Source organism: Pongo pygmaeus, chromosome 2 (genome assembly GCF_028885625.2).
Source record: "Pongo pygmaeus isolate AG05252 chromosome 2, NHGRI_mPonPyg2-v2.0_pri, whole genome shotgun sequence".
Classification (NCBI taxonomy): Eukaryota; Metazoa; Chordata; class Mammalia; order Primates; family Hominidae; genus Pongo; species Pongo pygmaeus.
The window spans coordinates 164,685,771-164,702,414 of record NC_085930.1 but is presented as its reverse complement, the minus strand read 5'-3'; the positions used below and the strand labels follow the sequence as shown (position 1 = coordinate 164,702,414).

General features: G+C 39.9%; 1 protein-coding gene across 6 annotated transcripts in view; it reads left to right on the top strand.

Moving 5' to 3' along the window:
* C2H3orf33 (chromosome 2 C3orf33 homolog) overlaps positions 1-16,106 on the top strand; it is a 71,004-nt gene extending 54,898 nt beyond the window's left edge. For 4 of the 6 annotated variants that reach the window (XM_054479524.2, XM_054479525.2, XM_054479523.2 and 1 more), the window contains 3 exons: positions 2,784-2,931; positions 11,076-11,236; positions 14,806-16,106. In XM_054479524.2, the coding sequence (XP_054335499.1) occupies positions 2,784-2,931; positions 11,076-11,236; positions 14,806-15,207 (711 nt within the window). In that variant the 3' untranslated portion in view covers positions 15,208-16,106. Of the gene's footprint in view, positions 1-517; positions 748-2,783; positions 2,932-11,075; positions 11,237-14,805 lie in introns of all 6 variants that reach the window. The other 2 variants (XM_063661328.1, XM_063661327.1) reach the window with 2 other exon arrangements.
* The last annotated feature ends 538 nt before the right edge of the window (positions 16,107-16,644 follow it).

The following is a 16,644-nucleotide window of genomic DNA, read 5'->3' as shown; positions in this document are numbered from 1 at the left end:
TGGTTTGATTTAGCATTTCTCCTCTCTTTCGTTTATATTCTGCATGTTTCACATTCTTGAATGAATATTGACAGTAGATCCAGAATCTTTTTCCTCCCAACTTTTTCTCCTAAAAAATTTTGTCACATTCATTTTCCTTTCACCTAGATCCACCAGTTGTTAACATTTTGCTACAGTTGTGTTCTCTCTTTCTTTGTGAAACCAATTCAAAGCAAGTTGCAGACATCATGAGACATCATCCATAAATACTTCATAGCGTGCTTCCTAAGAACAAGGATGTTTTCCTACATACCCACATTAATATTAGCACATCTAATAAATTTAACATTTCTACAGCAATCTTACATAAAATAAAGTTCATATTCAGATGTATTTTCTAAAAAATGTCCTTTATTGTTTTTTTCCCAATCCAACATTCAATCAAGGATCATGCATTATATTTAGTTGTTATGTCTCATTAGACTCCTTTAATCTAGAATATTACCCTTACTTTTTTTTTTTTTTTTTTGAAATGCAGTGTCACTCAGGCTGGAGTGCAGTGGCACGATCTCAGCTCACTGCAACCTCCACCTCCCGGGTTCAAGCCTGAGCCTCCTGAGTAGCTGGGACTACAGGTACGCACCACCACGCTCAGCTAATTTTTGTATTTTTAGTAGAGATGGAGTTTCACCATGTTGGCCAGGATGGTCTCCATCTATTAACCTCGTGATCTGTCCTCCTCAGCCTCCCAAAATGCTGGGATTACAGGTATGAGCCATCGCATCTGGCCATTACCCCTACTTAAAAACAATTTTCGTCTTTCATGATGCTGACATTTTTAGAGTCCAAGCCAGTTGTCTTGTAATATGTTCTATAATCTGAATTAGTTGCTTTCCTTGTAAGATTCAGCCTAAGCATTTTGGCAAGAAGGTGATGATATGTACTTCCTAGTTTATGACATCAAAATTCATGAGGCAGGAGGATTGTTTGAGCCCAGGAATTTGAGATCAGCCTGGGAGACAAGTAAAGACCCCATCTCTACAAAAAATTTAAAAATTAACCAGGTGTAGTGGTGCATACCCGTAGTCCTACTTGGGGGGCTGAGGCAGGAGGATTACTTGAGCCCAGGAGGTCGAGGCTACAGTGAGCCAGGATTATGCCACTGAGCTGCAGCCTGAGCCACAGAGCGAGACCCTGTCTAAAAAAAAAAAAAAAGATCTGTAATGTTAGTTTGTCCTTTAATATTATCATACCTAATAAAATTAACAATAATCTCTTAGAATCATCTAATACCCAGTCTGTATTCAGAAGATCTTGATTGTCACTATGATTTTTTTTTTTTTAGACGGAGTTTCGCTCTTGTTGCCCAGGCTGGAGTGCAATGGTGTGATCTTGGCTCACCACAACCTCTGCCTCCCAGGTTCAAGCAATTCTCCTGCCTCAGCCTCCTGAGTAGCTGGGATTACAGGCATGCACCACCATGCCCGGCTAATTTTGTATTTTTAGTAGAGACGAGGTTTCTCCATGTTGAGGCTGGTCTCGAACTCCTGACCTCAGGTGATCCTCCCGCCTCGGCCTCCCAAAGTGCTGGGATTATAGGTGTGAGCCACCGCGCCCCTCCAATTGTCACTATGATTTTTAAAAATAGATAATCTATTCAAATAGTCTATATATTTTATTTATTTCTTAAATCTCATTTATTTTATAATACCTTGCCACCCTTTTTTTTCCAATGCCATTGATTTGTCGGGAAAACCAAGTGATTTATTCTATAGTATATTCCACATTCTGGGTTTATCTCCTACGTTATTCTTGGTTATAAAAATCTTCAGTTCAACCTTACTGTCATAGGACGTTGGGTACTAATTTATTCTTTTTTTTTTTTTTTTTTTTGACAGAGTCAGGTTCTCGCTCTGTCACCCAGGCTGGAGTGTAGTGATGCTATCATGACTCACTGTAACCTTAAACTCCTGGGCTCAAGTGACCCTCCTGTTCTGTGTTACCATGCCCAGCTGATATTTACATTTTTTTGTGGAGATGGTATCTTGCTATTGTTACCCAGGCTGGTCTCAAACTTCTGGCCTCAAGTAACCCTCCAACCTAAGCCTCCCAAAGTGCTGGGATTATAGGCATAAGCCATCATGCCTGGCTTTTCCTTCTGTTATGTGAGCCTCTTAACTAGCCATAATTATGAACAAAGCTTATAGTATTGTTAATGTGGAAAAAATAGGCATAAAGTGTTGATCGATCCCAGGATATCACGTAAGTGTTAGAGATTGTAGTACATTCCTAATGTTGGCCTTTTTTTCTTTTTTCTTTTTTAAATGTGCCTTTTCTCCTACAAGATAAAAAAAATGATAGTAAAAAAAACCTGGTTGGTTAAGGTTCTAATTTAATTTGACTGAGCTTTGTTTAAGTTTTCCCATCAGTATATGCATGAATAGATTGTACTTATGTGGAATAAGCTAGAGACTGTTTAACCAGATTTGTGTGGTGCCAGGCACACATAGATACTCAATGTCTTTTGATGAATTGTGTCATATTTTGAGGTTATAAGCTTTTAGAAGTTAGGAGTCTGTTAATGTCTTTATGTGGTGGCTTGAAAATGGTGAATAATGATTTGTAAATAATGTTTCCATAAACACTTTTGATTAAATCATATTAAAGTAATATAAAATTAGGAACTAAATTTTAAAATGTTCATGGTTATGTATTCTTGTGAAATGTTTTGATAATTTGGCATTTTAAATTTTGAAATGACAATAATAATAAGTGGTTATATTTTTCTCCTTGTAAATCAATAGACATCAAAATTTACAAGCTCTTCAGATATTCCAGTAGAATTTATAAGAAGAAATGTTAAACTACGTGGACGATTACGCCGAATAACTGAGAATGGTTTAGAAATTGAACATATACCTATTACTTTACCTATTATAGCTTCATTGAGAAGTAAGTAAGGTACAAGATTAATGAAACTAAATAACTGTTGTGGTCTTCTTTTATTAGAAGTTATTTATAAAATAGCAAAAAAAAAAAAAGTCATTTTAATTCCTAATAACTCTCCATTGTCCCTGAGAAAGTCTCAATTCTTGGCTTTATATATAAGGAGGTGCTTAATTTGGCTCAGATTTCCTTTCTTCTTTTGCTCCTTTTTTTTTTTTTTTTTTTTTGAGATGGAGATTCACTCTTGTTGCCAGGCTGCAGTGCAATGGTGCAATTTCGGCTCACTGCAACCTCCACCTCCCAGGTTCAAGCAATTCTCCTGCCTCAGCCTCCTGAGTAGCTGGGATTACAGTCATGCGCCACCACGCCCAGCTAATTTTGCATTTTTAGTAGAGACAGGGTTTCTCCATGTTGGTCAGGCTGGTCTCGGGACTCCTGACTTCACGTGATCCGCCCACCTTGGCCTCCAAAAGTGCTGGGATTACAGGCCTGAGCCACCACATCCCGCCCCTTCACTGCTTTTTAAATTGAACTATTCAATCATTCATTCAAGCATTCATTCATTTCACAAATGTTGAGCACCTATTATGGTCCTAAGCTAATTGTACAAAGTTGTATAATGTTGGGTAAAACAAAGCTCCTTTAACCCTTGAAGCTTACAGTCTAAGTGGGAGATAGACAACAAACAAATGAAAAGTTGTCCTAAGAGCTATGAAGAAAAGGAGCAGGATACTAGGATAATTCTGGGTGGTCTTGGGGATGGCAGTATGGAATCTATATATAGAGAGCAGTCAGAGAAGGCCTCATTGAGGAGTTGTTATTTAATCAGGGACCTGAAGAATTAAGAGGAGGCTAGCTAGGAAGAGGATAGGTGAGAAAGAGCATGATGCTTTTGACAAGACATACCAAGACTCCTGTGACTGAGGCACAGGAGGAGGGTGTAAGACAGGGGTATCCAATCTTTTGGCTTTCCTGGGCCACATTGGAAGAAGAAAAATTTTCTTGGGCTACACATTAAATACATTAATGATAGCTGATGAGCTAAAAAAAAAAAAAGCAAAACAATATCATAATGTTTTAAGAAAGTTTACAAATTTGTGTTGGGACATATTCAAAACCATCCTGGGCTGCATGTGGCCCACAGGCTGCAGACTGGACAAGTTTGGTGTAAGATGCCACTTTTCCTGGTGCAATTCCCATTTCTCCTTGCTTCACATCAAAGCCCCCAGGCACACAGACCTTCCTGCTGCTTATATGCATTCTCATAACCCTGGGCCTGGCTCTTTGCTTGGAGTGTCTTGGCCTCTGTTGAACATCAATTGATTCTTTAGGATCCGGCTCAACTGTCAGCTCTTTTGTGAAGCCTCCTTAACTGCCAAGCTGAATTAGCCTCTTTCTTTACTATACCCCACAACAATTTATGATACACTGCAATTATAGTACTTATTCACCTTTTTCTGCTATTATTATGTATTTAGGTTTATATTCCTTACTGAACTGTGAGCCCCTGATGGGCAAGGAGTTTTTCCTTTTTATTTTGGTATTCAAAGTCCCTAGAAAAAGACTTATTAGCCAATAGAGACTTGGTAAAATTTGTCAAATGAATTAATTTAATTCTATTTATGGCCCTTCTTAATATTCTGATTTTATGAAGAAAGGAGTTCTTGCTTTTTTAAAATCCCAAGATGAACGAATATCACTCTGTTCAATAATGTACAACTGTAAAGGAACAAGATTGATTTTTCCCCCCAAACATACTTGATACAATTAATTCTTTTAATAAACCAAAGAGAACTTATACAGTTTTAATGAGTGTTGCTCCCTGAAGAGAGATTACCAAGGATGGCCTTTTTTGGCCATCTCAGCTCTAAGCAGGATTTACACTTCACAAGTCCTTTAGCTTCTCAGTTGCTGTAATAATTTAAATCTCTCCTATCTGATAGTAATGACTCGTTAGAGCTTAGCCAGCCAGATCATCACTTGTGGTTGTCCAGGCTATGCATTGCATGTCTACAGGGGTGATATTCCATAGAAATCTGCCTCCTGAAATCATGCAATGCCACAGCACTGTAATTGCCATGTATGATTTTTATTATTAAGGGATCTCATACAAATAATAAAGTATTTATGTAATTTGGTACATAGAATCTGAATTTTAGAGCCTAAGGGAGCCTTAGAAGTCCTTAAATTCCCACTTTTCTCCTCCACTTACTTTAATATTTTCTATAGAGATTAAATGCCATCTAGCTAATAATGATGAAATCAAAGCTAGAAAACAGATTTTCCATCACTTAGTTCAGAATTGCATGTTCTGTAGACATGTAGAAGTTAAAGAAACAGATGTTAAATGTCTTATACCTCTCAACAGATATTAACCACTACAAATGTCATGATAGTGCTAATGCCTGTTTTATGACTAACATAAACTGCTTATGTGAAAAAAGATCATTTTGCACTTTCAGACATGAAACCTATTTACCTGTAAAATTGTTTTAGAGCTAGAAAGTTGCTACCCAAACACCATTTTGAATGTTACAATAAGTTGCTAGAGCATAGTCTTCATTTTAAAATAGTTAATTAAAAGCGCCTGTGTTCCTCTCACTATTTTTACTTCTTGGTTTATGTAATAGAAATAGATGTTTATTCTATTTCTGAGGAGGGCTAAGATCCAGGTCCTAAAAATGGAGGTCACTCTTACTAAGAAGGTTTGGTTCAAATGACTCAACATAGTAGTAGAGGCTGCATGGTGTAGTAGAACACAGATTGGTGTGTGGAGCTGTGTTCTGTTTCTACTTTTGGTCTGTGGTTCCCACCACCATCGAACAAGAAAGTTATAAGATTTCTAAGACTCCTTCCTAATGACAATTCTGTGCCACCTATCCCTTCTGCTATCCTGCTATCTTATTTTTGGTATGTATGAATGAGGAGGCACACACACACACACACACACACACACACACACACACACACACACACACACACACACACACACACACACACACACACACACACACACACACACACACACACACACACCCTAAAAATTTTATGAACTGAAACATTTAGAATACTTCATTCCTCCAATTATTACTGAATGCCTGCGCTATTGCTACTGTCTCAGTACAGTGGCAAAGAAAATGGGCACATGCCTACGGTAGTCATAAAACCTGTTGTCTAGTGAGGAAATTATTCAAAGCTTCTCTTATCCCTGATGGTTAAAAAAAAAATGTTTTTGACACAGGTGTAGATGATTCTGCTGTCATACAACTTCATGTGTCTCATGAAGTTGTACATTGTCATGAATCCACTGATAGTATTTTGTAGATCCAGAGTTGTTTACAAAAAAATCACTTTTTGTATTATATCCTATCTCTCTAAAAACCTTAAAAATATTTAGCCACAAAGTTTCCCACCCATCTCATGAGGGAGAAATATAACAGACTCCCTAGTTGGGGTTTGCTTCAGTTTTCATCTCATGTCTGTAGTTTTTCTAGATAATCATGATCCTTCCCTTACTTGACATAGTCACTCTCTACTCCCTTCTGCTTCTCTGTTTATTTGAAACATCCAAGTCCCACTTTATATTTATTGATTGAGTTTGAGACTGGGTCTTGCTCTGTCACTCAGGCTGGAGTGCAGTGGTACGATCATGGCTCACTGCAGCCTCCTCCTTTCAAGCTGAAGCTATCCTCTTGCCTCAGCCTCCTAAGCAGTTAGGACTACAGGAGTTCACCATCATGTCCACTAATTTTTAAGTTTTTTTTTTTGTAGAAAGGGAGTCTCGCTGTGTTGCCCATGCCCTTCTTGAACTTCTGGCTTCAAGACATCGGCCTACCTCTACCTTCCAAAGTGCTGGGATTACAGGCTGAGCCACTGCACCTGGCCAAGTTCTACCTTTTTGATAGAGTACCCTTGGCCTACTCCACTGGAGCGTAAGTTGTTCTCCCCTCCTCACCAGCATCTACTGTGTCATCCCATCTATTATGAATTGGGTTTTATTTACTTATTTTTGATGTTTATATAAAAGATTTATTGAAGGGCTCAGAAGATAGAGGGATTCACGTCACAGTAACACAAAACTAAAAAATTCATAGATTAGAAATCAAAGACCAGGTGTGGTGGCTCATGCCTGTATTTCCAGCACTTTGAGAGGCTGTAGCGGGAGGATCCCTTGAGCCCAAGAATTTGAGAACAGCCCTGGCAACATTGTGAAACCCTGTCTCGGCAAAAAAAATTTAAAATTAGCGATGGCTCATACCTGTAATCCAGCACTTTGGGAGGCTGAAGCAGGTGGAGCGCTTGAGTCCAGGAGTTTGAGACCAGCCTGGCCTACATGGTGAAACCCTGTCTCTACAAAAAATACAAAGATTAGCTGAGTGTGGTGGTGCAGGCCTGTAGTCCCAGATACTTGGGAGGCTAAGGTGAGAGGATTGCTTGTGCCCAGGAAGCAGAGGTTGCCGTGAGTCAAGATTGTGCCACTGCACTCCAGCCTTGGTGACAGAGTGAGAGCTGATTTCAAATAACAAACAAATAAACAACAAAATTAGCTGGCCTGATGGCATGTGCCTGTTGCCCTGGTTACTTGCGAGGCTGATATGGGAGGATCGCTTGAGCCTGGGAGGTTGAGGCTACAGTGAGCCATGATCATGCCACTGCATTCCAGCCTGGGTGGCAGAGCAAAACCATGTCTCCACACACCACACACACACACACACAACACACACACACACACACACACTGTCCTCCCGCCTGGGTGGCAGAGCAAAACTATGTCTCAACACACACACACACACACACACACACACACACACACACACACACAGACACACACACACACACAGAGTGGTTCATGCCTGTAATCTCAGCACTTTGGTAGACCGAGGTGGGCAGATAACTTGAGGTCAGGAGTTCAAGATCAGCCTGGCAAATGCGGCAAAACCCCCTTTCTACTAAAAATACAAAATTAGCTGGGTGTGGTGGTGGGAGTGTGGTGGCATGTGCTTGTAATTCCAGCTACTCAGGAGGCTGAGGCAGGAGAATCACTTGAGGCAGAGGTTGTAGTGAGCCAAGATTGCACCACTGCACTTCAGCCTGGGTGACAAGAAAGAAACTGCATCTCAAAAAAATAAAAAATAAAGGTAACACTTGCTTTTTCAAAAAAGCAATTTGTTTCTGGAAGATTTATTTTTAAATTCTTATTGATCATATTATATTTTAAATACTCAATGGGGAATTTGCTAATTTAAAGGAATGCAGTGACCTTTGTCAAGTAAATAATTAGGATATTAATATTTAGGTCAATAGTGTTTCATTAGATTAATGGACCATCCACTTCAAGTTTTTGGTCCCAAAAGCTTTGGTCTCAAAAGCTTTGGTCTCAAAGACTATGGTGTTGACACAGGATTTTTTTTGGCTCTGCTTCGCCAGAGACATCCACAGCTGGTGATGCCCCTGCCTGGACCTTGCTTGGCCCCAGGCTTGCCACAGGAGGTATTCTGCCCACTTGGCCTGGTGGGCTGCACTTGGCTTGCACCCTGGTCTGACCCTGTGCTCATTTGCACTTGCTGTTCAGTGGGTCTCGATTCTTGTCCCACATCCAAGAAGAATGAGGTTAGCTGATCGCTGGTGGGTGAGCAAGGCAAAGAGTTTTGTTGAGTGATAAAACAGCTCTCAGCAGAGAGGGAACCTGAGTTGTGCAACCCAACCCCCGCCACCTGAAGTCAGGTAGTCCCCTGCCCGAAGACAGGCAGTCTCAAAGTGTGGCTGAGTTTGGGGCTTTTTAGGCTCAGAATGGGTGGGTACATGCTGATTGGTTTGTGAGTATGCAAAAAAGGCTAAAAAAAAGTGCACCACTAAAAGATGGGCATGACAGCGCAAAAACCAATTAGGGAAGGGTAGCTATATGTAAAATAGGTGAAGGGTGGGGATCAATCAGAGGAAAGAGCACCAAATAAGAAGAGAGGCTCTCTATCCAGTTGATGGATTTATCTGAGACTTGTAGCTCGGTTTTTAGGCTTTAAACTGTCTTTGGTTTGAAGGTCAGGTTTCACCAGGCACCTGCCCCTATCTTCCTGGGAATTTGACTGCCGCCTGCCGCTATCAGCATGTCTTACTGGAAGAGGATTGGTGGTGTTGGCAACATTACAGGATTGGAGAGGGACCTCAGAATTTTCAGGCTTTCTGTAACTCATTATGTACTAATGATTTGACATAATTTAATCTTTGTTGGATGTACTGCCTTAATCTAATTTGTGTATTATTGTAACACAAAGTTTTTGTAAAAGTATGATCATTCTACAAATACCTTATTTTTTCTTCTTCTTCTTTTTTTTTTTTTTTGAAACAGTCTCACTCTATCACCCAGGCTGGAGTGCAGTGGCGTGATCTTGGCTCACTTCAGCCTTTGCCTCCTAGATTCAAGTGATTCTCGTGCCTCAGTCTCCTGAGTAGCTGGGATTACAGGCATGCACCACCACGCCCAGCTAATTTTTGTATTTTTTTTTTTGTTTTTGAGAGGGAGTTTCGCTCTTGTTGCCCAGGCCGGAGTGCAATGGCATGATCTTGGCTCACTGCAACTTCCGCCTCCCAAATTCAAGCAATTCTCCTGCCTCAGCCTCCCAAGTAGCTGAGATTACAGGCATGTGCCACCATGCCTGGCTAATTTCGTATTTTTAGTAGAGACAGGGTTTCACCATGTTGGTCAGACTTGTCTCGAATTCCTAACCTCAAGTGATCCACCTGCCTCAGCCTCCCAAAGTGCTGGGATTACAGGTGTGAGCCACCACGCCTGGCCTTAATTTTTGTATTTTTAGTAGAGATGAAGTTTCACCATCTTGGCCAGACTGATCTTGAACTCCTGACCTCAGGTGATCCGCCCACCTTGGCCTCCCAAAGTGCTGGGATTACAGGCGTGAGGCACCGCACCTGACCTTCTTTATTTTGAGATAAGTTCTTGCCCTGTCGCCTAGGCTGGAGTGCAGTAGTGCAGTTGTTTATAGCTTTTGGTGCTTCTCAAACTAAAATTCTAGGACAGGTTTTAAGAAGCCCATATCCTAATAAAATTTATTTTTTTATCAAATAATATAACAGTGTTCTAGGATATCTTCTTGAACTAAAGTATTATTTCTTTCCTGGAGAATAGATGGATTTAACTTTATATTTTCAACCATTATGTAAGAGCTTAATGTATGTTAAGTGTATAATTTTTTTTAAAGACACTAAGTTTTTTTTGTCAGCTGTTATCCCTTTTTGGAAAGTTATAAACTTTTTCTAAAGTAAAATCTTATTAAAATTACATTGGTTAAAATTCTGTCAAGGGTTTGGGTAAACAGGTCTTCATATCGTGCTACTTAGAATATCAATTGATAAAATCCTGTCTAGAAGTCAGTTTTGCAAAATGTATAAGCATAACAGTGTTGATGTAGATCAATATTTTTGTTGAGATGGGAAGATATCTTCAATAAGTTAAGCGAAAAAGCAGTTTCTGTGGTTCTTTTGGTGGTAATAGCCCATATTATTAAACTGAAGGCCTATAGCTTTATGTGTGTATGTGTAAAAATAAGCATGGGAGGTTGAAAAAAGAAGGTTAAATTGGTTAAATCTCACTACTTGTTCTGAAGCTTACTGAAATGGGTTTTTGAAGGCTGGGCGTGGTGGCTCATGCCTGTAATCCCAGCACTTTGGCAGGCCGAAGTGGATGGATCACTTGAGGCTAGGGGTTCGAGACCAGCTTGGCCAACATAATGAGACCCCGTCTCTACTAAGAATGCAACGATCAGCCGGGCATGGTGGTGCATGCCTGTAATCCTAGCTACTCAGGAGGTTGAGGCACGAGAATCACTTGAACCTGGAAGGCAGAGATTGCAGTGAACCGAGATTGCGCCACTGTACTCCAGCCTAGGTGACAGAGTGAGACCCTGTTTCAAAAAGAAAAAAGAAAAAAAATGAGTTTTTGAAATTACTCTGTTATATATACTTGTATTGTTTTAAAAGAAAACTTGAATATAGAAATAAATGGGTCTACAGTTAGAGAGACTGGGTATTTATAAATAAGCATAATATATTTGTTTGTTTTTTGGAGGCCAACTGACTGGAATTTGCTTTTACAACATGCTGTTAAGGCTAAACTCTTTTCTACCTAACCTTTTTAGAAGAGCCATGTGGTGCTTTGCTGGTTAAGTTGGCTGGAGTAGAACTCGCTGAAACTGGGAAGGCATGGTTACAAAAAGAGCTGAAACCTTCCCAATTACTGTGGTTCCAACTTCTTGGAAAGGAGAATTCAGCACTCTTTTGCTATCTTTTGGTGAATAAGGTAAGCAATGTGAAGAAATAACTAGCAATATCTTATTCTTCTTATTACTTATATGTAAACACTTATTTAATTAGAACTTTGGATATATAATGGGACTGACTTTTTTTGCCTTTTAAACTGCTGCTGATAGTGATTATGCATAGGTGTCTTGTATACAAATTTTATTTTAGTTACATATGTAATATATGTTTAATATAGAAAAAAATAAAATTAAGAAAAAAGGAAAACTTCAAATTATTATTTATTATTATTATTTTTTAGATGGAGTCTCGCTCTGTTGCCAGGCTGGAGTGCAGTGGCACGATCTCGGCCACTGCAACCTCTGCCTCTTGGGTTCAAGTGATTCACCTGCCTCAGCCTCTTGAGTAGCTGGGACTACACATGCGCACCACCACACCCAGCTAATTTTTGTATTTTTAGTAGAGATGGGGTTTCACCATGTTGGCCAGGATGGTCTTGATCTCTTGACCTTGTGATCTGCCCACCTCGGCCTCCCAAAGTGCTTGGATTACAGGCATGAGCCACTGTGCCTGGCCTATTATTTATGATTATTATTTTTTGAAACAGAATCTCACTCTGTTGCCCAGCCTGGAGTGCAGTGGCATGATCTTGGCTCACTGCAATCTCTGCCTCCCAGGTTTAAGCAATTCCCCTGCTTCAGCCTCCCGAGTAGCTGGGACTATAGGTGCACACCACCACACCTGGCTAATTTTTTGTATTTTTAGTAGAGATGAGGTTTTGCCATGTTGGCCAGCCGGGTCTCGAACTCCTGACCTCAGGTGATCCGCCTGCCTCAGCCTCCCAAAGTGCTGACATTACAGGCATGAGCCATCGTGGCCATAAACTTCAAATTATTAATGACTCTGGGCATTGCTAATTTAGGGAGTATCATTATATGTTTATTTATCTGTGGGTATATTACATCATGCTTGTTACTATAAACCACTTGTTGAGTGAGGCTTGTCAGCTGGAAACTACAAACAGCCAGGGTGTTTTCTGAGGGTTTGCTTAGTCTGGTCCAATATGTTGTTGATAGGTCTAAGTGTATAAATCTTTGAACTGTAAAGTTGAACATTCTTAAGTACTAGTTCTGATCAGTGATGAGTCATCTAAAGATGTTGCCTCAGAGTTTTCTTACCTTTATGATTGGCCATAGCCATTGGATAACTGGAAATGACAGTTTCATCTTTGTTGCTGAATCACTGTCCTGAATCCCTGGATGTAGATGTGCCTTACTCCAGATTTTTTTGGTGGGCCATCAGATAGGTTTTCATACCTTGATCACTTCTATGATATTCAGCTTTTAAAATTATAATTATGAGGGTACAGTCGCTTGTGCCTGTAATCCCAGCAACTCAGGAGGCTGAGGTGGGAGGAATGCTTCAGCCTACGCAGTCAAGACTGCAGTGAGCTATGATCGCACCAATGTACTTCAACCTGGGCGACAGAGAGAGACCCCTGCTTTTAAATAAAATAAGATGATTAGAATTTTAACCATTTTAATTCTTAAAAGCTTTTTGAAATATTAATAGAAAGCTTAATGAAATTCATTAATTTTTGCGTGTCCAGATGATATTCAGTACTTTCAAAATAAGAATTATCTAAAACTAATTGATTGAAGTATCTTGTATTTTAAAAGTAAGTTTAAAAGTAAGTTAATAAAGGCTGGGCATAGTGGCTCATGCCTGTAATCCCAGCACTTTGGGAGGCCGAGGCCAGCAGTTCACTTGAGGTGAGGAGTTCGAGACCAGCCTGGCCAACTTGATGAAACCCCATCACTACTAAAAATATAAAAATTAGCTGGGCATGGTGCCAGATGCCTGGAATCCCAGCTACTCAGGAGGTTGAGGCAAGAGAATCACTTGAACCCTGGAGGTGGAGGTTACAGTGAGCCGAGATCGTGCCACTGCACTCCAGCCTGGGTGACAGAATGAGACTCCCCTTCAAAAAAACAAAACAAAACAAAAAAAGTAAGTTAATAATACAAAGTTGTATAAAACATCCCAATGGCCTTACAAAAATATTAGCTTTTAAGTTAAAGAGTATAATTACCAAAAAAAGGAGATGATTATCACGATGATAAAGGTAGCCATTATGTATATTTTGAGGGTCAACATGTGCCAGACACTGAGCTAAGGTGCCATGCTTATATTATGTCACTTATCTTCAGAACCACTCTACAGGTTGTTGCTTTTATTCCCACTTTCTGGTAGGACTTTTAGGGAAACTGATTGTCTTGGTCAGGGTAACCTGGAAGAAGAGCCTGTATCCAAACCCAACTCTTCCTGGCTTCTGAGCCTACGCTTCATCTTATAAGCATATCTTTATTTTATCTTGCTTCCTGGGTGACCAAACTATGCTATACACATAGAGTGATAATTTACTTCTCCTATTTGAATTTTGCTAATGTGTGAGGTGGAATTTTAATTATTCTGAGTTTGGTTCAAGGGAATGAGCTTATAAGATTTGAAAGATTTAGAAAAATATGATAATTGCTTTGTAACTGTTATCATGTACTAAAAATTTCTCAATTTGAAGGAACAAAATTTTATTAACACTTTGTTAAGATTAAAATCCCACAAGGATTGTAGAAATACCTAGGCAGGATCTCCTTTTATTTATTTATTTATTTTCCCGAGATGGAGCCTTGCTCTGTCACCCAGGCTGGAGTGCAGTGGCGCAATCTCGGCTCACTGCAACCTCCACCTCCCGGGTTCAAGCAATTCTCCTGCCTCAGCCTCCTGAGTGGCTGGGATTACAGGCGCCTGCCACCACACCTGGCTAATTTTTGTATTTTTTTAGTAGAGGCGGTGTTTCACCATGTTGGCCAGGCCGGTCTCAAACTGCTGACCTTGTGATCCGCCCTCCTCGGCCTCCCAAAGTGTTAGGATTACAGGCATGAGTCACCACGCCCCGCCAGGATCTCCTTTATACAGTAAATTAATGAAAAAAAAAATCCCATTTATCCAGTTTCATTAGGAGGTGAGGTATTCCACGAATGAAATTTCCTGTAGGATGAAGACTCAATGGCCAAGACTATTTTTATGTTAATTATTTTGAGGGAAGTCTTTTAAAAATGTATTTACTTGCCAGTGCTGTCCAAAACACTGGAATTCTGAGCCTAATTTGACAGTTCAGTGATGATTCAGTTCATTTTGCATTTGGCTACTTTTAGTTTAGTTTCTCTTCGTCTCTTAGTTTCTTTTGCTGGTCCTACTGTCACTCTGCCTATCTTGTGTGTCCCACTTCCCCTCCACAGAACCACCAACAGACCAAAAACACATTTTTCATACTTTATTGCTTCCTCACCTCTTTGGGTTAGGAGAACAGTGAGTCTGTGGAGAATTCCATGTTATAAAAGAGTCAACTGATTTTGAGCAAGGGTCTCTTCTAGTAATAAAAATCCTTGGATTTAGCAAGAGCTGTTTTGGGGGAGCCTTGGGGACCATTTTTGCCTTTTCTTTGGAGGACTAAAATTGTTGAATGACTGATTTTTAAAGTAAATAAGATGTGATGGGTATAACAACAATTATCTTAAATAATTGGTTTGTATTATTTTTAAATTCAAGGGTGGATATTTCAGCGTGAATCTGAATGAAGAAATTTTAAGAAGAGGCCTTGGCAAAACTGTTCTTGTTAAAGGGCTTAAATATGATTCTAAAATCTATTGGAAAGTTCACAGAAACTTACTTAAAGCCGAATTAACAGCCTTAAAAAAAGGAGAAGGAATATGGAAGGAAGACTCTGAAAAAGAAAGTTATTTGGAAAAATTCAAAGATTCCTGGAGAGAAATATGGAAAAAGGACAGTTTTTTAAAAACAACAGGATCAGATTTCAACTTGAAAAAAGAAAGTTATTATGACAAACTTAAAAGGACTTATGAAACATGGAAAGACAACATGAACAACTACTCCTTAATACTGAAGTTCAGAGAACTTATAAGTCGCATACACTTTCGTAGAAAAGGGTGAAACGGTCAAGAGATCTAGAGGTAACCTTCTCCAAAGAGTAAAATATGTAAATATATGGATGTTTTTCATTGACTCAAAATGGAAGTTTTGCCAAATGATCAAAGTGTTAGTCTAATGGTATTTAAATATTAAAAAGAGACGATTATTATAAGTATAATGTCAGAATTAATTTAAACAAATTATAATTAATGTAATATGATTTTAGGAAAGATGAAACACTTTATGAGAAGTTACCAGGCTAAATGATTTACATATATAGTGCTAATGTGTGAAGAGAAAGTTTAACTCTTCACCACTATGTTTTTAGTTATTTTGGGCAGCCATATTGAATTTTTTGTTTGTTTGTCTTGAGAAGGCGTTTTGCTCTTGTTGCCCAGGCCGGACTGCAATGGTGTGATCTTGGCTCACTGCAACCTCCTGCTTCCCGGGTTCAAGCGATTCTCCTGCCTCAGCCTCCCGAGTAGCTGGGATTACAGGCATGTACCACCACGCCCAGCTAATTTTGTATTTTTAGTAGAGACGGGGTTTCTCCATGTTGGTCAGGCTGGTCTCGAGCTCTTGATGACTTCAGATGATCTACCCACCTTGGCATCCCAAAGTGCTGGGATTACAGGCGTGAGCTACTAAGCCTGGCTTTTTTTGTTTTGACACAGAGTTTTGCTCTTGTCACCCAGGCTGGAGTGCAGTGGCGTGATCTTGGCTCACTGCAACCTCCACCTCCTGGGTTCAAGTGATTCTCCTGCCTGAGCCTCCCAAGTACCTGGGATTACAGGAGCTCCCACCAAGCCTGGCTAAATTTTGTATTGCCATATTGAATTTTTGTTTAGAAAAGATATGTGTTTATGTTTCCAGTTTTATTACCTTTCACTATTTATAATAAAGGAATTCTTTATGCTTTATGTCCAAAGTAGCTTTTTTCTCTTAACTGCTTTCTAATTGCTTGTGAATTTGGGGGCAGGGTCTCTTAGACCATTCCTTGTAATAAAGAATGGCTAATTTCTACCTGTTGTTAGATGAGGGGGCTAATCCAGAGGACGAAAACAATGTACTAGCTGGGTATGGTGGCTCAAGTCTGTAATCCCAGCACTTTGGGTGGCTGAGGTGGGTGGATCACTTGAAGTCAGGAGTTCGAGACCAATGACCAGCCTGGCCAACATGGTGAAACCCTGTCTCTACTAAAAATACAAAATTAACCAGATGTGGTGGCTCACACCTGTAATCCCAGCTACTTGGGAGGCTGAGGCAGGAGAATCGCTTCAACCTGGGAGGTGGAGGTTGCAGTGAGCCAATATCGTGCCACTGCACTCCTGCCTGGGTGACAGAGTGAGTCTCTGTCTCAAAAACAAAACAAACAAACAAAAAAACAACATACTGAGGATGGCAGCACAGAGGATAGAAAAAACTGAGATGCCTGACATTGTTGAGCCCTTGAAGTAG